Genomic DNA, 23,945 nt, shown 5'->3' with positions numbered 1-23,945 from the left:
CAGGATGGCTAAAAGTCTTCATAGGAAAAACAATCAAGGGGTATTTGTCAGCACAGTAAAGGAGCTATTGATTAAACAGCAGATTCAATTGTGATACTGCAGCTTCAGAGATAATATATCATACCTCCTACTGCCTAGGATAAGAAAGAACAAAATATATAGCAAACACCAGGTAGTACTATCTAAGTTTTCTACAGGTAACTTTTTTTTTCCCTGTATCAATGAAGGATTTATATGTCCTGTTTTATCATTAATGTAAAACATTATGGAAAATTGGAAAATAATGTAACATATTCAAAAAGGCAGATGAAAAAAAAAAACCACACTGGCACAGTTGCAACTCCCTAGGCCAACAAAATTTCTACACACCAGAAGGCAGGATTCGCCCTGGCAGAGGGCATACAGTATTACTAACACTATCCTTCCCCAGAGATTTTTCTGTGTATAGATATACTGTGTACAGCTGTTTACCATATAGACTTAAATCTTGAAGGAAAGTAAAAGGTGAATGAACTGCCTTGTTTTAGTAATAGGGATGCGCACATTTTATGTTGGGCTGGTAATTTATTATGCCTACCAATAAAAGGGATGCTGCAACTAGTGTGTACCACTGCAGTCCCGTCCTTCAATTAATTTCCTTCCACCAAAGACTGGAAATGTCTGCACTTGCAGAAAGCAGCGCGGCTAGATGTCCTCTAAACCATGCTCAAACAGCACAATGTTAAATACATAAGAGACAAGAGCTAGACCATCTGGACTGATGTTTTTTGATTTATTTTTAGGTGACTAAAGTGCTAACTGATGTTTCAGAACATGTTGTGATGTACTTACACACACTGTAACCTCCACAAAATAGTCCTGAGATCAGGGTCAAAGCAGCAAACAAAGGACCAAAAAAATTAAATATATATTTTTTTCCCCTTCATAATTTTAATATGTTATCATTTTTTTCCTGAGAAAATTTGGGATCAAACATAATGTGTGTCCAAGGTGCCGTGATATATGCATTAGTTGAGACTTAGACCTCTATTCTGCTATCTGGTATTCACATCAAGTACTTGTTGCAAATAGGCTCCTTTATCTCTAGACAGACAATATCCTATGAGAATAGCATTAACAAAACAGACTTTTGACATCAGCACAAATATAATTTACTTTGTTCTTCCTGAACTATACGGAGACTATGACTATGACTAGAGGTCAGAACAGTGCCCTACAGACATGACTTGTCATGTCAAATTTCAATTAGAAAATTCTGGTTAGTCTTTTTCCGCATTTGCGGCAGGGGGCAGATAGAAAGGGAGCCAGCCTTACACTGGTAACTTCAAGACAAGAAGTGTCCCCCTAAAGCTTTTGTACGGTATAATACAGCTCCAGTGGTTACAATCTCAAGATATAATGGTGTTACAAATCTATCACAATTACACTAACATCCACAGACACGCTTACACACAGTTGGAGTATGCTATGAACACTTAACCATAACCATTTTCTAACTCTAGTATCAATATTGTTTTCAAAAGCCAATAGTAATTGTAGATGAACACTACAATTTTTTAATTTTAACCATGGAATAGAAATCTAAGCCATTTTTGTTGTTTTTACAGCAGTGTCTAAGAAGCAACACAAATAGTGGGGACATAAAGTTACCTATCTAGATTCATTTACATCTTTTGAGCAAACCTCCTCTTATTCATCTGTTTTCATTTGGTTTTCCCTGCCAACCTGCAGCACCACCCACTCCCTCCCAGCACAGAGTGTGTTTGTTTTTCCTCCTGTCTCTGGCTCTTGCCCAGAGGAGGGCGAACACTTTCCAAATTACTTTGCTTTCATCCCCCACAGTGGCAAATGCTCTTACAGCTCCTTAGAATCTATTAGCACATCAAGAACATATATTCTTGGTGTCTACCAGGACCCTGACCTGAAAGAAACACGCAATAAAGTAATCCAATCAGGAGAAAATTATGTCCAATATGGAGCGGGAGACCATAGGCAAAACTGACTGAAATATCTGGGGGCAAATGTTGGGTTTTCCTCTTTGGACTCTCCAGTACTGAGGCTGGTGCTAGGTTCTACATTTCGGTCTTTAGGCTGTATTTGACAGCTTAATATCAGCCACTGTTTCTTGTAAAGAAACTTCTTTTTTTTCCTGTATATTTTGTCTCAGGTGAAACTTCCCATTGTTCCCTCTACCCTTATTTATTTTGAGGTAGTCTAATATTTGAGCCAATAACTTAAAACAAGATTCAACTAGCATATTTTGAAAGTGTGCACAAGAAGAACAGGTTTTGCTTTCACTAGGATGGCACACTTCTCTCCCCAAACTGCTCTCACCAAGCCAATTTTTTTCCCCCCTTTTCCCCCTAAAATTGATGCCCAGAAAGTAGAACTATATGCACTAGAACCGATACCAGGGAACACCTACAATGACACTTTCTTTACCCCATGTTATTACTGTTTCACTTCAGAAACACACAGCTCGGAAGCTCACCCAAGCCCATGCCGGAGAAGAGACCATTCAGGAGCCTGAACCACCTCTTCCACCTTTACACTGAACCACTTTTATACCACCTTTATATTGAACTGATTTGGAAGCCAGTTTTGAAGGCATTTTATGATGCAAACATGTAGCAGATTGAAGTCACGCCTTCGTTTCACATGGACAGCCACTAAATAGATGATGTGGTCCTAATGCCGCAGACCAAAGTCAAGTCAGTAGCACATAGTTCATAGTCTCATTCTTTATGGCATACCATTGTTTTCAATTATTATGCAAGCTTTAAACTTAAATGAAAAGCTCAAAAGAGGCAACATTTTATTTTGAAAATAGTGCCTGTGCTTAGCTGAGGGAATGTTTAAATACCTTCTCCCCTGGGGTCACAGAGATTCTCCATATGCAGTGTGTGTAGGAAGGATAACCGTTTGGAAATCCTGGAGAAGAAAAGTTGCCTGTAGATTCCTGTAGTGTTTCTCCACAGGCTGAAAGAAACAAAATATAGTAAAAATATAAAATTGAATGCACCTAACAGAGAAAAATGCATCTTTCCAATATCTACTCAGAATACATTTAACTCACTGCAGATGCAGAATGGAAAACAGACTAGTTATTTTATGATTTATTCAAAACAATGATTTTAAGCCAGTCTGACATTTATTCCATTTCACACAGGATGTTTTTATTCCATGAACTATTTCACTTGTGTGCTGTCTGCTGACATAACCAAAATTACAGGAGTCTTAAAAATGTCATTGCTGTCAATCAACTGCATAATTATAGATATAACTTAACTTTGGTGAAAAAAAATTAGCCACACCCTTAGAGACATCCTTTAAGACCTAAAACAAAAGTAAAACAAAAGCTGGCATGGTATGATTGGCACCACACTGGAATTTCAACAGTGGTTTCATTTAATTTAGTACTGTGCCCAAATGAGAGACTGATCTGACCTAAAGTCACTCGTTTGTATTGGTATAGAAAACTAAATCCTACATGCAACAAAATCTCTTGCAACAGTGATTTGTAGAGATATAAGTAATAAAATCAAACAAATGTAAAGTCCTAAAATACCAAAGGCTTTTATATTCTTTATTATTGACGTTTTTAGCACCCATATCTCAGCTGTCAATCATGCTGCTAGCTGCTGGCAGACTGGTTAATAATTCCTCTTCACTCGAAAATATAGCATTGGAAGCTCCTGCCATTCTCCACCACTAAAACTGATTCTGGTAGGGTGTCACACCTCAGTCAGTCATCTTTTTTGACCTTAATCAAGTTGTTTCACCCACCAATTTTGCAGGTGTGATATGAGAGATGTGAATTTGAGAATATTATCCCATGACTGACAGAGTAATCAGATCTGCAGTGTTTTCAAATTACAGTGCTACCACTGCCAGCAGGTGAACTACTGTATCATCAAAATCTCAATGAATTATAAATGATCTGGAAAATCTTTAAATAAAAGGGGACAAAGAAAGAGATTGTTTATGACAAAGACAGACAACACAGCTGTAAAGGCTGTCTTGTTAAAATGCATCTAAGATGTAATCTGACAACTACACTGTAATATCAGGCATAAGCTACATTCAAGGCATTAAATATGCTCTCTGACATTGAAATGGTTATTTTGATTACTAGAGAAAAGAAAGATTGGTGCAGCCACCAAAAAATTTAATGGCTAAAGTCACCATCACTGTGTCCTTTAGGAATGAAACAGAAAATAAATTATTTTCCTCCCCTCATTTGAAAAAAAGGGGGTTTATCTCTAAAAAATTGCAGGCAGCCACAGCAAATGGCACAGGCAAAAAAAGTATTCAGTGCTAAATCATTATTTCTGTAGAAAGCCTTTTCAGTGAAAAGGCTATATCCATAATTAACCACAATTTATTTTTAAGACTGCGATGAATGCAAACTTAAACAAATTGCAGGCTACTATACTGGGTTCCCCCAGCGCTAGTGAGCTGTATCATAGCGTACAATGCATGCGTAAAGCACTTCACAGAAGGCCAAGAGTAAAATTGTAGTCTTGTACAGGGACGGAGGAAAGCAGAGCCCAAAGTGGAGGTACCCTGCGCAGCAAATGCACGCATGACTGAGGAGATCCGTGAGGATCCAAGCATTCTGCTCATCGCTTTTAGAGCCCTCTCTTGTTACTCCCCCCTCTTGTTACTCCCCCATGCATGGCTTTATTGAGACAACACAGCATCAGTGTACTCTCACAAGGCATACAACCATATTTCAAGCTTGAGTACATCTTCTGTTTGCTCTAACTATTCCACCAACGCTACACTTACTAAGCAAGCCTCGAGTAGATGACATGATGAGAGATGGGGAATGCTGTTTGTCCAATCTTTTCTGCTCACATGGCATTTTTTTCAATTAACTGTAACTTCGACTCACAAATATTGATTGTGAAGTCATGCAATGCACACACCCACATAATATGAAGTATGTAAGCAAACAAAATGCTATCAAGTATGTGGAACATACAAGATACCAGTTCAAATGCAGCCCTGCAAATAGTAAGAGGAGAGGAGGAAGACCTTGGTGTAACTACCCCTTACTCTATTAAAATCCCTATATTACCTTGTTATTAAACACACCACTGAATTAAGCATAATAACTTTACATTTTTGAAAACATTTCAGAATTTTTCTCTCTTATACAGAGTGCAGAATTATTTCTCCAGAATGTTAGTAACACTCCATGCTCCATATACAGAAGTTTATATAGCTTTAAAACTATGGATTATAAGCTGAGAGAGGTGCTGTGGAACATGTCCTTTTTCTAGGAACTACAGCTAGTTAATACAACAATTTAACTTATACCCATATTAAATGCCTGGGAGCTCTCTGTCAAATCAAAATGGTCATAATTATCTGTGAATTTAAGGGAAGCGTAAGAAAAAATGTAACTGGATAACTTCTACTAAGGATTAACACAATTAGGATTTGTGAAATATGTTTGGGCTTTATGTTTTTCTCCATATTTACCATTTAATTTAAAATTCCTGGTTACTCAAGGGAACTATGACAAGAACAGTTTATAGCAATCAATAGTTGAAATAATCATCTATGGGATCAGAGTTCCAGGCTGGTTTTCAGAGCCACTGTAGACAGGGTGATCTTTGGGCATTTCTTGTTTAAAAGCACATTCCTCTGCAATGGGTCATTGGTAACTGAAACGGTTAAAATTCTATCACTAGAGAATGTAAAGGTTTTCTCTGTAATTGGACTGTAGCAACTACAGTACTTGTGATTAGGCTTATAAAATGGCGTATTATAAACATTTTACCATGTGATGGTGTGTTAGTAATGGAGTCCACTTTGGGAAAGAAATGTAGAAGGAAAATAAGTGGTAAGGGCCACTTGCTTAAATTTTCTAAGAACTAATCTTAGTATATTTCATGTCAGAAGAAATTAATTAAAACTTCACTCTTATACACCTCTGCTTTAGAAAACATTTGTACATTTTTATTCCATTCTTAATTAACATTGGCAATGTTTTCTCTGATGCTTCTTGCCCCACCCCAAATATCATCCTTTATATCAACTTTACTACACTAGACCACTTGCAGAAATGTCACTTTAGCTCTCCCCACACACACACTCCAAGAAAAAAAACAATCTCCCACCTGTTTTACAGCTTGAGAAGGTTACAATTTTGATAAGCCTTTCAGTCATAAATAAAGGGAAAATATTTTTGCTTCTCCTTGTAAAGATTAGCAATAGGTGCAAGTAGATTATATGCTTATACAAAGCAATTTCCACCAGTGAACTCTGGCGGGGTTTCATTACACAGTCTGTGTGTAACACCTCTCTGGGCTGGCCTATGCACATGGCCAAGTTCCATTCAGGATTATAGTGAAATCTGCAAATGACGAAGCCCAGATCCTCCAAGACACTTAGGGAAACAACTTTCATTCCTTTGTCCATAGCACTAGCAAATACAGACTGCCTATACAGCTAATTTAAGCTTACCCTTTTCCACCCTTTTCCAAAGAGAATTAAGATATTTAATACTTTTTACTTATACATATATGGCACATACAGCTGCCACAGCATCGTAAAAATATCTGGTGCTGATAATGTATTTGTTAAAACAAAAACTTAAATCAGTTTAATACAACTCAGAGTCTTAATGTTGACTTGATTCCCCTTTATAGTTGTAGGGAAATGGTCTTAATCTAAAAACCTTAATCCTCCTTACACAGTGAAAAAAGGCTGACTTCTGAAGGTGAACACTTTTCTAATCTAATAGAGATGGGAGCAAGTTAAGCCTGAGGAACAGTGAGAATAGCATAAAAAAGAGTCAGGCTAAGTATTCTTCATCTGCTCTCTTCCACACATACTGTCGCAGGCCCTGGTACTTTGTAAATTTGCTGAACTTCTTCCATCCACCTTCTCCTCCTCTGAACAGCCTTCTCCTGCTGGTCTGAGCCTCCTTTCTCATCCATTATTCAGTCCCACTCTACCCACTGATTTCTTGTCCTCTCTTTCTGCCTAACAGTATCTTTCTCCATAAATTCCCTTTCTTATTCTTTCGCTCCTAAACATATAGGGGCAAAACAAAACTACATATACATTTTAAATCAACTAGACTTTCTATATAGAACCATAAAGGTAGACCTGTGTTGAAATTTTAGTAGCTACACCAGAAGAAAACATATTCTATTATTCTGCTAGACAGTTTGAAAACCATTGTAATGCATCCAGGCTTGAAGTTCAAGACCTGTTCTCAAATGCCAAGATACTCAAAGTTCAAAATAAAATTGGCAGAGGAAGGACCCTCAACTTAGTTGCTTACTTTCTCCTTACTATTCTATTGTGTAATAATGTAACTCAGTATTAAAATGTAAGACGTCCCTATCTGCAGTTTGACAAAAACCCTAAGAAAAAATTAAAAACAAACCAAAATTGCTGTTGTTAGGCTGTTGAGTCCTGGCACCTACTGAGCTTGTGAAAGGCAGGTTATCAAATCTCATGCCTTGGCTTCACAAAGCTCAAAACTGTTTCTCAGTCACTAAGCCCTTTCCCGAATAATGACCCTGAATATCCTGACTAGCTAAAACAACCCGGAAGGCTCAGCTGCCTCACTGCTGTGAGGATCAGCTGTATTCTCCAGCAGCCCTGAGCTCAACTTCATGTTCACGAGCCCCAGAAAATGCAGAAAGCTTCTTGGACCAGAAACTGCTTGCAGGAATAACTAGAACTCCAAACAAAACATGGACAATACCGCAAAATCCTTTATCAAAGAAGTGTATATCTCTGGAAAATACTGATTTATCTAAGTTACTGTTTTCTGTATTTTCATTGTATTACATTTAAGGCAACACAAAAGAACACATGAAAAAATGCAGATGATGTTAACGTTTGAAATATTCACTGCTGTTTTATCGTAAGCAGACATCATGATTAACATCTTTTGTCTGAAATACGAAATACAGCACACCTCCAAAAACAACAGTCAGGGATTTTATTGCTATATACTACAATGATCACATGATTTTTTTTTCATAAAACCAAAAGCTTAAGGCCTGAATTTTCAGTCTCACTGTTTGCTGACAAATTTGTTGTGTCACAAGTACCATGAAACTTTCAAAGAGCTGCTTTCTTTTTTGGATGTTTATGTTTGTGTTGTGTTATTCAGTTATGCAGCTCCTATTAAAAACATTAACTGAAAAAAACCCTAGTATGTTAAATAGTATCTTATCTAAAATTTGTAGCAAAGCCTTCTGCCTTTTCCTCTCTCTTAAAACTCATTTTCTTTTATGGACTGTTTTATCTAAGTAAGGCTAGAAAACCAATGTTTTTTTATCCCAAAGTTTGCTGAAGCAAAGCGCCAGAAAAGGAGCATGATGCTGCAACCACCATTCATTTTTATTATCCCTCCAAAGTGTGTTCACCAGTGCTTCAAAAAGTAACTTAGTTTTACAGTGCGAACTACTGGTGAACAACCATGGTTTTACAATACTGTGAAACTAACTTTCAACAAGGCTTTCAAGACATTGAAAGAAATTATCATTACACATTTTCATGGATTATATGAAACAGACATTTTCTCTGAACAACTATTTGAACATGAGATCAAAAAGAACATCACATCTTTTTCAGCTGACTGAAAGAGCATGTTAGTGTATTATATACACACTACACAGCCTAGGTTGTAACTTGGTTGGATTTTTTTTTTTTCTTTCTTATGTCAACGTGATGATAAGATGATAAGCTACTTTCACAGTGGTTTTGATTCTTGGAGACTATTTTTGTCTCCAAAATTTGTCTTTTATCAAAACATATACATATTCTGTGTTTATGAAATTCTGTAGGAATAATGCTGCCAAGAAGAATGCTTGTATTCAATTCAAGTACTTGCTGTACTGAAAGGAAAGAATAAAACGTATTCCAAAAGGAACAATTCTTAAAAAAAAAAAAAGATATTCTTAAAGTGGTTTCTCCTCTGACAGGCCCAGAAGCACTGTGCACTTTCTCAGTATATAGAAGATTATGACTCAGTGTACAGCACAAAGGAAAAGCTTATTTCAGCTGTACAGTGTACATCAAATGCACATCAGATGCCCCAGATCTTCACTAGATCATCACTAGGATCCCACTGCTGCTGATACAAATCTGAAGCAGCTCCATCACTTCAGTCCCGATCCCTCTTTTTAGTCCTTCTCTATTGATCAGGTGGTAAAAAGTAGCCATATATCTGACTTAAAACAGTCACTGAGACTATATTAGTTCCCATAAAGAGCAGAAGGGCTGTAAAACCTATGTGGCACAGAGCTCGTATGTCTAGCCTCCCACAAGGACCTTGCTGGCAAATTCTGGCTGACAGATGTCACTTCTGAACAGCTTCAGTTTACACCAAAGGTTAAAATTTATCTCAGCTATAGCTAGAGTAACGAAAGCAAAACCTTTTGCTTTGAGACTTCCACCACTTTGCCAGCACTTAGACAAGAACTAGCACAAGAGAGCAACCACAGGGTTGACTCTAGGTTACTCCAGACTTCCTACTCATGTCTCCGAGATAGACAGGAATTCTACCCCAATGCTATTTTACGATAAAACATTAATATGCATTGAAATTATAGGATGCTAGAATTAGGCAGAAGATATTCAAATACTAACTCTTGCAACTGTAAAAAGTTTGTAATAAGATCTAACCAGTGCATTCATAAAAGAGTTTATAACTTAGTTGTCCTGGCTTGTTATTTGTAAAATTTTCAAAAAACACAATGTGTTCAGAGGTGATTGCAATAATTTAATTTGTTCCTTCTGTACTCTACTTGATTTCAAATAAAACCAGACTCCAGTCTATATGCAAACCAGAAGTGATATTAAACATAATCTTTTTTTTTTTTTTCCTAGTCATTGAACAGTTAAGGAAAACAAACACTGGAAAGTCATAAATCTAAGTGTTGTTTCACACAGTTTATCTGTCCTTAACTGCTTTGCATTCCAGAGACCTTACCTATAAGATTTTTTTATGATTCAATACTTGAGCTGCCTACGTCAGTTGCCAACATGGAAACAGACTATTGAGTAGCTGACTCAAAAAATTTATCATTCATCTTGAACAAGTCAAACAGTTGCCAGTATGTGGGTTTTGTTTGTGGTGCAATACCTGGACATCTATACAGCTTTCTTGCCTGTGCAATATCTCCTTTACTTAGACGAGTACGCTGGCCAATGGCAGGTCGTATACCATTATCATCACGGGAAGGGAGAATGGTATCCAGAAACATGCCCCTAAAAAAAATAAAAATAAAAATAGACCCTAAAAAACCCTATCAGGTTTCTGTCATACAACTATCCGAGATTTATAAATGTATAATATTATTTTGTAAATCTAGAATTTACATTTGCCATAAATAAGAGGGTAAAATGCAGAACTTTAAATACAGAAAACGTGTCATAAAAATTCCTCAGGTTGGCAAACGTTGTGCAAAGTTATCAAAAAAAGTTTCCTTCAGTACATCAATCAACATATCAGCTTTTAAATTTCTGTTAGACAACAGGAGAAATATCTCTTACTACTATTAGACTACAGAGGAAAAAGGCACTGCTCTTGCTATATTGAAAAAAATTAATTATAAAATTACATAAAAATACATTAATTAGGCCCTAACACAAAATTCTTAATCACAAAGTTCGTATTTCTAACAAAGTTTTTAAGGGAAGTCTTAAAGTCTGACTTACGCATGTAAGAGCAGGTAAAGTCAGGCACAATTGCCAACCATTCTTCTGTCAGGTGTTACAACATATTTAACTCTACTCTAGCTGCTGCTGTTTTTGAAACATAAATGCTTACTTGTCAGCCTCTCCTTGCTTTACAATAAAATATATCAACTTACCATATGTGATTTTAATAATATTTACCCTAAATGGCTAGATGTAATAGAGAGGCACACTTGTTCCAAATGTGCAGTTTTATTCAAATTTCCCAAATTTTAAATACAATCCAAAATATTTTGGTAGTCTCAAGTACATTTTAGAAGAGTAATGTACAAAACTAACTTCTTTTATCATGTTATGGAATTTGAAAATCCCCTCAGATCTCATAAAATGGAAGTTAACAGATAAATATGTTTCGGTATTCTCTTGCTCTTTACTTTCTTATACTTTCTTGTACACTTGTAGGGCTTTTATTGAAAAGTAAAACTGGTATTTTCAGGCATAATGTATGCCCAAAAATGGATGAATAGTAAGGATCTTTGTAGTTAGGAATACTCTTTATAAATACAGACTGGTTTTTAAATTATAATAAATCAACCATTTTGAGTATTGCAGGTACAAACTGCTCTCTTTACCCAGACAAATTTCTTGCGGCATCACTAGAAATTTTTCAAAAAAAGAATCATCTCAGGATGTTACCCAAATCTAAAGAGTGAAATAACCACTTATGGCATTCTGCGATTTCTAGAAATAAAGTACGTTATTATTTCAACAAAGTGTTTGTATCTATAAACTATAATTTTATTTTCCACTGATTTTAATACTACCCGAAAGTGATGCTATTCATATTTTGAAGAACGTGAAAACAATCCTCCCTTAAATGCTCTACTACTTTAATAAGGGAACAACCTGTAACAGCTTTAATCCAGCATGAACAACATGAACACATGATCGTTGTGTGCGACTAGAACTTTATGATGTTTTGTGATTTCTGTTACTTACCCAGGTGAGTAAAGTCTAACAGCAAACAGCTGGCAAGGTGCCACCCCAAGCACAACTCATGCTTTCAAGATAACTCAGTGCAACTCAATTACATGACCTCAAGGGTTTGCTGGTTGTGTTTAAACAGTAGGAAGTAACAACCTCTTGTACCTTAGGGCAGGGCATGCCTACTCATGGCATTATCAGCTTTTGCCAGCTTGGAAAGTGGTGAAATCAGGGCCCACAAATCAAATTATCTTGATGTTGTCATTGCCCTAGGACTCAAGCGGTGGGGGGGTGGGGGTTCCAGCTTGTTAAATTACTCTGTTTTATATAGGTTCTTAAAATCTCTTCCTTAAAGTAATGTATCTGTAACTGGATTAAAGCGATGTGAATAATATCTAGCTCACATGGCTCATTCCCATGCTCTTCCAGAGGTGAATTATGTGTATGTTGAATACATCCCGTGCTAGGATATCTTTTTTTTGTTTTAATAGTATCATTTATATTGAGGAGAACAAGCTTAAGAAATTTGCAAAGGCTCGTGAGGCTTCTGGTGGTCTTCAGTTTGTTTCAGAGTTTCAGATTATCTAGTATCTTTGCTTTAAAATGCACAAATTGGACAAAACAAAACAAAGCTAAGCACGTAACTTTTCAAACTAGCATTTTCTGTTGGGGCTTTTTTGAGGTTTCCTTTAATTTACATTACTCTGGTATTTCTAGAAAGTAATTAGCTGAACTGTGACTTAGTATGAAATGTAACAGGAGACTGGGTGAAAGACTACTTCACTTATTCTCCAGCGTAGGGCTGGCCTATGGGAACAGCTCATTGTACAGCTCCCCACATCCGTGCAGAGTTTCAGAGCGAGCCCTATATGAGTTACTGTGGAGTTCGGAATGGATCAGCCTGCAACAAGCCGGAGCAAAACCAGCAGAACTCTTTATTATATGGTTTTGATGATAGTAACCATCTGTACAAACCATAGAGAAGAGATTGCAGCCTCTGTTGTAAATGGTTGAACACAGTCCTTAGCAAAGGCTGTGGCTTGCGTGGTAGGTGTCCTAATACCATAACGTGTTCTACTCGCATAATCCGTAGTTACTCAGACATTATGCATCAAAGGAGATTTCTCTTTAAGAGAACAGATCATGTTACACATAAAATTCCTAACCATTTCACTCATTTGTTTTTTCTAAATTCAAATTTTTGTGGAGACAGAAAGAAAGTGAGCATTATATGAAAGGATGTTTCCAGATTATCTTGTTTTAAAATCTAGAGAACCAAAGCAAGATCAAAAGGCTGCTTTGAAACTGAACAGAAATGAAACATGTTTAAAAATATAATTATTCTGACTTAAAATAAATAAGCTGTACTTTGACTGCCGTAAGAATACTATATTGCAAGGAATATTTCAAGTAATTTCAGAACACTTGAAAAAGCATAGTTCTTGGCATTCAGAGAGAGGAATAGAATTAAAAGTCAAAAGGTATAACCTGAGACTCCAACCTTGAGAAGGTGTTCCTGGCATAGTGCATAATGCTGTCAAAGTCGTATGGTTCCCCAAGGGAGTTCACCTCTCCAGGCTCCATCTTCAAGAAGTTGTATTCCTGACCTATGAATGATTGACAATTAGAGCTTCTTTAGTATCTTTTTTTTTTTTGGTGAAGATAAAAACCAAACAGGAAAAGAAAAACAAGATCCTAACCTAATCACTCACTGATGTTCATAAATCTTAGGCATTTGGGAGTAACTGTGTGGTTTTATTAACCAAGAGGGCAGACGTCTTCTGAAACACACATCAAATTCCTATATTTGGCATTTAGAAAGACTGTTCTCATTCACCTAACCCACCTAAAGGCCCCACACATTATGTTGTGCTTCATGTAGAATCCATAAAATTTGCTGGCTTGGTTCTTAATTCCAGAAAGAAATAATTTTGATGGCAAAGATGCTAGAAGAACCCTCCTCACTGTAGACTCCTTAGACTGGATACTAAAGAGACTTTGCTTCAGCAAAGGCTACTCTCTGAGCCCCCATGTAATACAAACACTACAAAGTCATATTTTTCAAGAGCCAGCTGTTGCAACTTAACGAAAGCAGAAGAGGAACAAAAGAATTATGCCTAGTTCAGAATTCCAGACCAAAAGTTCTTTGTCCTAATCAGTGTATTAGGAGATGCAAAGCACCCCTCACTCCAATTCGCATTCCCATTGATGTTTTGCAAACAAACTGCAGTGGCATTAACATTATTAATCAACATAATATGCATAATATAATAAAACCCAAATGTCTTGGTGGTCATGACTTCCTGATCCCATTTAGTGATCCTCAAGCTCATGCCACACCACAAGTTGTTTCAGCCAGAAACTGAAGAGCCAGAAACTGAGAGAGAGATCAGGAGGCTGAGGATGGCACCCCAGCTGATTTTCCTCATCACAGAAAAAGCATGGGGGAACAGCATTTATCGCATCTACGCAAGTCAGTGACACAGAGAGAACAGATGGAAGGCTTGGATGTACCTGCCCTTTCAGGACTTCAGAGACTTGTGGGAGTGTATATTAGCTGCCAGTCATTTTCCAAGTCCTGGTTGAGGTGGCAAAGATTTATTGCATCTCAAATCTATTTTGTTTTAAAACATTTTCTATAGGAACAGATAATACTCCAAGCTACAATTGGACAATTTCTGATTTCACCCCTTTTTGAGAAGATAATTCCCATAAGTCAAAATCAGTGTTTCACAAATACCATGCACATTTATGAATATTGCAAATGAAACGTGTCTAGTTCCCTTCATCTTGCCCACACAACACAAGTGTGGGCATAACAGCTAGACTGGCAAAGAGATGACAGTCACAATTTAAAGTTCTCAGGTTCCTCATATGCTTTGTCCCAACAACGCCAAGACCACTGGCTAAAGCCACAAGCTCTGTAGGGAACAAGTAATTTAGAAACCATGGGAACAGTGTCCATTTTTGTCACATATTCAAAGTCCTCAGCTCACCTTCCAGGTCTAAACCTCTTGGGCAGTTAAAAAGCTATTGATGTGTTTCTACTTATCATTCAGTAAAGAATACAAAAGAAAAGCCCTTTCTCAAGCACAGAAACACGACTTTTAAAGGCTTTAAGAGAAATAGCATCCTTCAAAGTTTTTGAGCATGATTACTATTTCTTTCCTTTAAGCCAATATTATTTAATGGCTTGCCACTTGGCTAGATCTTTAGAAAAGATTATATTTTAGTTGCAATATTTCATTTGTGAATCAGCTTGAGATCAGTCTAGCTAAGAGGAATAGCAGGCATAAATGCTCATTCCTGTTATTCAGTTCATTTCTGCTATCCTGCATCCAGTTTTAAGAGAGTTAATTAGACGAAGAAAAGAGCACAAATAGACAGACTTCCCACCCCCAAAAAAACCAAACCAAAACAAACAAAAAACCCAAAACCAAACTATCAGAATATCTCACCAGGCTGGATGTTTTCTCTAATGATGGTGACGTGGTCATCACGGTCTGGTCGTGTATGCTCATGCCAAAAACCTATCACATGACCCAACTCATGGACAACTATACCAAATTTATCACAGTTCTTGCCAATAGATATAGCCTGTGGACCGTTTCCCCTTCGACCCACATAAGAACAGCACCTGTAATTAAAACACAAACACAGATGAAAGTTTTCATGCATATCTCTATAAACCATATAGGAAATTCAGTTAAAATATGGAAATATATATTAAAAAATCATTAGAACACTACATTATGCAATTTCTGCAGTCTCACAAACTCTAGCTCTAGTGTAAGAACACCTTATTCAGAATACCTAATAAAGGACACATGTATGGGTTTGGGTTTTTTGGATTCAAGGTCAAGTTAAAAGATGCTAAGCTGTGACCAACAGAATTGTCACTTGTGGCCCTGTATCTCAGAATGACACAGGAACTTCTTGTCACCCAAAGAATCAATAAAGTTGACTGAAAGTACCATCTCACCCATGCGTATCACTGCTTTCTTGCCTGGGCACACAAAAGGCATGCAGAGGGAAGTGGAAAGATTAAGTAAAAGCAAGGTTTCTTCCATGCCATACTCCTGCTGTGTGTCTTGACAGCACTCACCGGACTCTTGGTCACACAGTTCTGCTAAGTTTGCTTTATTTTATCTGAAAAGTCACCCTGCTTCTTTAGTTCCATCTATAAAGGGTGCAGAAATGATACAAGTGAAATAGTAGCCCTTCAAAAGATTAAGTTAGAATGCAGTTGAAAATACAGAAGGAAGATATCCTGAATCAGATGTGGAATCCTGTGATGCCACTGTGCAATCTCTCATTTTTTGCTTCTCTGGATATGGATGATATAAATTGTCATTTGCAACAACACTATACTAGGAGGTTGAATGATCTGAATATGTGTGAACTGTTTTCTTTGTCCCACTCCTGTTTTCTTGTAATAGGAACCTTAAGTCCCAGCCACAAGAAAAAAAAACAAAACAAACAACTAAAAAAAAAAAGCCAAACATGCTTCACAACAGCTCTCATGTTTCATTCCTGTTCTGCTGCACTTCCATGATTCCAATGTAAACTTATGGAATAGAGATGTCCTTTTCAGATTCATACTGTTAGCATTTATCTGAGATGTCTGCTTTTTGGTTAGAAAAAAAGAGTCTGCTGACTATGCTAGCAAAAGGAGAGAGAAGAGAATAAAGCACATCCTACCAAAATGGAAGAGAACTTCAGGTTTCATAAGCTGATTCTCTGTCACCTCTGAAGTTCTTAAATCTTTCAAGCCAGCATTGTATTCCCTAATAAAAGCCTGATTTCCCATCTCTCCACCATAAATTCTGCAGTCTGTCAGGTAGAATGGAATTGTACTGAGCAGATCACCTCTACCTCTACCCTCTCCCTCCTCCCCCTTCTTTTCAAAAAAGAAGTTTTCTGATGTAACATTTACATAGAAGAATATATCACGTCCTTGAGGAGGTCGCTGCTAGTGTGGAGAATGATCCTACCCTCCAGCTGCCTCTGCGGGCAATGAGGGAAAGCAGCTATGGGAGCAATATGCTTGTAATTTGCTTGTTTGCAAATTACAAGTTTGCAAGCAATTTGCTTGTTTCTCCTTTTCAGGTGTTGTGGTGGCAAAAAGACTTTTCACTTGGTTAGCTGGCTGGTCAGTCAGTCTTGGCTGCTCTTCTTCATTGTTTTTTGTTAGTGTCTAGCACAACTAGAATTTAAAAATATGAATAATAGAGAAGTACGGAAAATATGAATGTTAGAGAGGTACAGCCATAACATTTTAGTTCACAATACCTGTTCTTAGTAAGCATATACTGGTTTTCCACTAATGGTTAAAATCAAGGATAGATATATCAAAAAATGTTAGTAATATCTTAAAATTATGAAGGCCACACAAGTTACTTTATAGAGGAAAATATTACTACAACAGCCTAGGAGGATTTTATCAAGAATTTTGAAACTATATAGAAAATATTATTGGGAAAAATTATTGTTCACATTACAATCATTCCTTACTATCTCAACTGCTTCTCAAGTATTCCTACCCTCAAAATAAGTAATTTCTTCCTGCTTTAGACAGTTCCAGAGATAGGTGTGAATCACCTTTCTAGGTCAAAGCACTCTATCAGGCTCAGTGCTTCAGCTAGAGTTGTGCAATATCATGTTAAATTAATTTTTTAAGGTGTCTTCCCTTGATAGCTCTCTTCAACGCAGGTAAATAAGAACAATGGGAATTTAGACACCCTGCTACAATTCTGTACCATTGTCAATGTTGCAGGTTTATGTGCCACTGTTTCACACCACAGTAAAAGAAAATAAAGAACATCTATATATTGCTCTGTGTATTTCCCTCACTCTATATAAACTGTATTAACACAAAATGACTATTTATAATATTTATGATATAGAAATACTATTATAACCACTCATATAAATAATAGTAATGAAAAAATACCTTAAGATATGCCCAAAAAAACACAGCATGGGTGATAAAAAGGAGCAACAGAGAGCAGAAATAAGATTAAAATACAAATAGAGCAGTTACACCACTTTTTTTCATGATTCCACAGTGGATTTCACCTTTGCACTTGACACGCTGACATGGTTTTGCTTAACATATTTTTCAGACTGCATATTTGCAGAATAAATATTACGGCTACGGGTGAATATGTAAACATAATTAAAGCACTATAGATATTTTCAGTATCATTTTTTACGCAGGTTTTTATCTTTCACTAGTCACTCAACTATTTGAATATGTTTCTATTGCGCAATAAGGAAAGTACCATAGTTCATAGATTCTCTCATTCACTCGTGCTCACCCTGGGGAGAAAAGTGTTTGGATCCTTAAGAAGGTTTTGGGGGTTTTGCTTGGAGTTTTTGTTTGTTTGGTGGTTTTTTTGGGGTGGTTTGTTTTTTTAAAAAATAGCCCAAAACCTCCTACACAGTGTTATTTACTGTCCCATCCAATTAGAGAGGGAATGCTGGAGTACACATTTTGTATTCTGAGCCAAAGGTAGTAGAATTTGCAGCAACTCTTCATTCTCAGAAAAGTTCATCCATTTAAAAAGCCATTAAAGAGCTTCTGTCTTCAGTGTAGAATTCCCAATTCGCTGTCATAGGTAGTTGCATTATGTACACCGAATAAATTTGTCAAACACAATCCCTACGTGCCAGACTTCAAGTCTTTTAGAAAACATTTTCCCTTATCTTTCAACACTTTGAAGTAAGGACTAAGATGTGGCATTAGCCTTAGCAGTCTACAGGAAGCTGTGGTAGAAAACATACAAATAAATCAGACACAGTAATCCCCATCAAGTGAAAGCATGTCACCATTTCCATATTAGGTGAACTTAATGAGTTAGGGCTTCCTACCTATGTTAAGGCTATGTACATTGTTATGGTAATTATGCTATACTGACCTTAACTTGTGCAAAGAGATAAAATGCACTGACAATGCCTGATGGTTGTTTTAAAAACAGAAAAGTATAAAATGTACTCAATCTGTGAAAAGTCACATTACAGACTACATTACAGACTACTAAATATGGATAGAATTCCACTGACTCATGCATAATTCAGACTGAAAGGGACCTCTGGAGGTGTCCAGTTCAACCTTCTGCTCAAAGCAGGGTCAGATATGAAGTCAGACCAGGGTTGGTCAGGTCTTTATTCAGTGGGCTCTTGAAAACCTCCAAGGAGACAGCACAGTCCCTCTGAACAACCTGCTCCAACGTTTGGTTGTCTACATTGTGAAAAATTTATTTCTTCTATCTAGTTTGACTCTGTCTTCAGCTTATGCCTGTTGCCTTGCATTCTCCCACAAAGCACCATTGTGAAGAGCCTGGCTCCCTCTCCTTTTTGCCCTCCCTATAGGAACTGGGAGCTGCTGCAGGGTCCCCCTAAGCCACCTTTTCTCCAGCTGAGCAAACCCTGGACCCTCAGCATCTCCTCATAGGGCAAGTGGTCCAGCTCCCAAGCATCTTGGCAGCCCTATGCTTAACTCCTTCCAGGTTATTAATACCTTTCTTGTACTGGGGGCCCAAAACCAGATATAGGGTCTATCTGTGATCTAGCAAGTGGCAAGAAGAGACAGATTACCCCTTCCCTTGAGCGACTCAGCCCTGCACACTGTTGGCTACCTTTGCTGCCAGGGCCCATGCCCAGCTTCTGCCCAGCTCACTGCCTCATGGTCTTCCCCACAGAGCTGCTACCCAACCTAGCAGTGCCTGGCCTATCTTGCTCTTCCTTTGCCGATGCAGGGCTTTGCATTAGTCCTTGTGTAACTTCATAAGGTTTCTGTTGGTCAGTTCCTCCAGCCTGCCTGGGTCCCTCTGGATGGCAGCTCTACCATCTGGTTCACCCCAATTTGGTATCATCTGCAAATCTGATGAGAGCATGTGCAACCACCTCTTTGTGAGTCATTGATAACGATGTTGAAAGGGACAGGTCCCATGTTAGCCCCATGCAGAACTGTTCTTTCAGTCACAGTCTGAGTCCAAGCCATTAACCACAACCATCCAAACCCAACCATGCAACCAGTTTTAACCTATCTAGTTTTCCATTCTTCTATAATCCTGCAAAATTTACCTTGCAGACTCAACAGATTTAAACATAATTTTTTAAATCCTGGAATTTAATTTGTAATTCAACACCTTTGTGATCTGAATACAACACACGACAACAGTGCAAGAGATTGATGAGAATATAAAGCTAGGATAAACCATACATAATTATGAAAAGGCAGAAGAAATCCTTTAGTTTAAAACAGTTTAAACACTTGCTAAGTCTTCATGTTTACCACCGTCTGGAAACGCTGTAGAGAAAAATTGCAAAGCAGAACTAAAGAACATTAATCAATATAGTTTAAAGCAAATCAATAGGTTATTAAAACTGTAGATTGTAGAATATGTAATACAATTTCAATAGTTTTAACATGCTTATGTTATTGACTTCATGTACATTATATGCTTCAACTAGCAAAGACTTATTTTGTGGCTTAAAAATTTCCATAGATTTTTCAATATAATTTTCGCACAGTGAAACTTTGGAGACAAATAGAGAAAAAGGAAAAAAGTGAAAAAATAATAAATAATTATTCGAAATAGTACCCTGCATGTTGTCTCCAGGTCTGCTTTTATTGACAATATTCACAGCAAACGCAAAAGAATAAAGCAAGAATTTAACTACAGTCTATCTCTTCCTGTCCTTTTAATTTCATTTGGACCAAAAGAAGGTTTAACTTTTTAAGGTTGTGCACTATAACTTGGAAGAAGTCAGGCAACAGCTGTGCAGTAATAGCAGAACAACAAAATGGCAAGTGTAACACATTAAGTTATTAAGACAATTTGGTTTTGTAAGAAAATATGGTAAATAAATACCTAACTTAGCAACATACCAAATACAATTAACAATACTAAACAGTTGATTGTTTCTTGAAAACAGAGGTGCTTAAGATTGCCTTTAAAAGCTTTTAGCAGTATTTTATAAATCAGATAGATTTTTAGGTGTTAGTAAAATCTCAAATGATTTTTGCAGTTAGAGTTATAAAAAACAAGAAAAGTTGGGCACTATCAAACATGTATAGTGACCTTGGGTACCTCATCTGAAACATTTGAAAATGTTTTCTTTTCAGAAGAAAAATATTAACTGCAACCTTTTACATAGTATTCCTCTAGGTCATCTAACACTGAACACCTAAAACCCAACACACCAAGAATTATTCTTTTAATGCTGGCCTGCTCCTGAAAACAAGCAGCCAGGTGAGTATGGTCATTCCTTTACACTGGTTAGCTGACAGATTTCAAATACTTCCCAGAAATTATATACAAATTTATTAAGTGTTTCTTTACATGCCAAAGAAAATCAGAATTAACACCAAGTCTTAAAATAACAGCAGCAGTGTACACTCTTAAAGGGTCATCAGGATTTCCTAGGTTGAGTGTCATGTCAAGCACACCAGATTCATCCAGTTAAGCTACAAGACACTGATCACTTCAACAACTGCACTGAATCAAAGGGTAAGGAAAACTAAAATAAGTAAATAAAACTATGAAAGAAATTAATTTGCAGTATCATGGGTTTGACCCCAGGTGTGTTTGGCAAAAGGCCAAGACCTCTCTGTGCTGTATGAGCACTTGTTATGCCCCTTAAATAGAGTCAACTGGCAGCCTTTAAAGCTCCTCAACTCTTTAATCTTTATTGCACCAGACAGCAGTTGGAGACAGTAACTATTTATGAATCTCTAATTCCATTTAATCAGTCTAGCTGATCAATGATGACGAGCAAAGAGAAACAAATGACAGAGAGAAAGTGTAATGACTGGAACAATACGCTCATTCTTTTAAGTAACAGAGCTACTGTTAAAAATGCTTTTAAATTAAGATGAAGGAAGGGAGAATCATGGGGGATCAACGTTGCAATTTTTTAAAAAAAAGCTGCACTCTTCAGAATGCGGTAATACAGAAATCCTCAGACCAAAACATCAGCTTGCCATGGCACTGAGCGCATGAAGTTGTGGATGTAAAACTCCAGAACTTCATGAGCATATTAGGGCGCCATATCACCGCAGAGCAAGAGAAAGTTCACAAAATTCCTGAGAAAAATCTCACTCAAGAAGCAGAGGTTTTTTTCTTGGTGAAAACACAACTCTTTCAATCACAAATGTACCTCATTCTGTACAAAGGAGATATTGGCTATGACCTGGCTTGATGAATTTACTTTTTGTTAGGGATCAGTATAGTTGTAGTTACCAAATGTTCTGATTCACTGACCTAAGAGGACCTGTTGCAACAGCAGAAGTGGCTACTGCTTCCTCACCTGCTCAATGGAGACGGCCATCCCAATATTACAAAGAACATCCAGCTGAGTCCATTCCTCAGTTAACAGCTGCCTATCCCAGTGTATTAATGTAAATCAGTTTATGTTAATGCACAGTGGTTTAGACTATGGCAGCTGGTCACCTGCACCTTGGTCACACCCATCCTGCAGGTCACGACACAACCAGCAGAGAAGCTGTGTCAGCTGCTGTGGGCAGGACAAGTGCCAGCTGCTAGAGTTAATTACCACCTGAGAGCATGAGTCAGCCCTAATGCCACAGATTAATACAAGTCTGAATTTCTTCTCATTCCATAAAAGTGATAGAGCACCTTTTATAACATGTAATCCTTCTTAAAGCTAAAGAATGCTGAAAAAGTGCACCTCAGGCAATGAATTTACTTGTTTCACCAACTCCAAGAACTTACCTGTAATGTCTATTTAATGTACTAGCAAGTTCAAAAACCATTAACACATTCAGAAGCTGTTCCGTCTACAGTATTTGGAAAAGCACATGAAAGAGAACTGATTTTCCTGTATCTCAGACAGCTTTGTCAAATACCCATACAAGAGGATACAGCAGTGATTGTAATAAGTCATCTACAGTTTGTCATGAAAAGTACTTAAGCCTTCTGGTGGAGAACAAAAATTGCCACAAAGTCAGATCAAAGGCATACTGAGATGCCAGAACAATATGACTAATGGTTCTTTTTTTGTCTCACTATATAAAAAGAAGCTTGATCTTGTACTCAGTAATATTTATTAAGAGCATGTGACTAGAGGTCATTCCGGTTTGCTGACCCCTTTTTTGGCTTTGCATACAGAGAAGTATACTGACTGTGTCTTCAGGCACTTCCTATCTGATAGGAAGAAACATAATGATAGAGAAGCAGTAGTGAACAAAGACTGTTTTGAACCTGTGTACAGATTAGAGTTTTACTTGCCCAAATCAAGTAGCTGCATAAATATTTGCTGTAATAGATATTAATGCCAATGTACGCTGCTTTAGCAGAAGAATTATAAACACTATTTCCATAATACTATATTCTTATTCTCACATTGGCAGCTAATAGGTACAAATGACTATCAATAATTACAAAATTTCAAACTACTAAGTGCTTCAGCTGTACTAAAAAACAATATTTTAATAATTAACTGTTCTCAAAATCAGATTAAATAAATAAGACATGATGACAAATAATTATAGTTTAAGACTGCAACAGATGATATTATTCAGATGGAAAGGAGGGATCCAGCTGTAAAGCTTTTGATATTTTTCCACACAAGCTGCCCATAAGCAAACTAGAGACCCTGATATAAAGGAGGGTATAAAGCTGGTTGGAATATTATATGAAGTGAAAATAGAGGTGATGCTCCTTAAACTTGCAGTTCTGAGAAAAGACTGCTAAATACCATGAAGACAAATCTGGAATTGATAGCAACTCTAACAAGTTAGAGAAGACATCTGCAAAGGGAGATACGGCAATTTTTGGTGTCCTGAGATGTGTGAAACATGGCATATACTGGAACCAGTGATGGGGTATCAGTGCCGTAGAAAGAACTCTGACACTTATTCAGAGTCACATCCTGACTGACCATGAGTCGAACGTGGCAGCTGTTGAGAAAGAGGGAGGCATCATGCTTGGGCACCTCAGTGGAAGGAGAGACTACGAGATGTATTAATTAGCTCTCGCACTGGCTCAGCAGAAGTAATGGCTCATCTGGACAAACACATCCTACTTTTGGATCCTCAATTTCAAGAAACATGTGGGCTAGTTGAAAAAAATTTCAAAGAGAATAACAATGTGATCAAAGGCCTAGAAAACACCACTTAGCAGGAAAGATTATACAAATTAGGCCTTTTCTAGCCTGAAAGAAAAGAGAACTGAGTGTGGACATAATAAAGGTCTCAAAATATCTAATAGATTCCTTCAAAAAAAGAAGAGGAATAATTTTTTTCTATGGCCATG

At 37.2% G+C, this 23,945-nt stretch overlaps 1 protein-coding gene across 1 annotated transcript in view; it reads right to left on the bottom strand.

Annotated features, from left to right (window-relative positions):
• Positions 1-23,945, bottom strand: part of TLL1 (tolloid like 1) — a 142,409-nt gene that overhangs the window by 45,559 nt on the left and 72,905 nt on the right. Inside the window, exons 6-9 of the mRNA XM_075091075.1 lie at positions 15,120-15,298; positions 13,163-13,268; positions 10,124-10,248; positions 2,864-2,979 (exon numbers count right to left, since the gene is read on the bottom strand). Of these exons, the coding sequence (XP_074947176.1) occupies positions 2,864-2,979; positions 10,124-10,248; positions 13,163-13,268; positions 15,120-15,298 (526 nt within the window). The remainder of the gene's footprint in view (positions 1-2,863; positions 2,980-10,123; positions 10,249-13,162; positions 13,269-15,119; positions 15,299-23,945) is intronic.

This window comes from Phalacrocorax aristotelis, chromosome 4 (genome assembly GCF_949628215.1).
Source record: "Phalacrocorax aristotelis chromosome 4, bGulAri2.1, whole genome shotgun sequence".
Classification (NCBI taxonomy): Eukaryota; Metazoa; Chordata; class Aves; order Suliformes; family Phalacrocoracidae; genus Phalacrocorax; species Phalacrocorax aristotelis.
The sequence above is the reverse complement of the archived record's forward strand: the minus strand, read 5'-3'. Positions and strand labels throughout refer to the sequence as shown.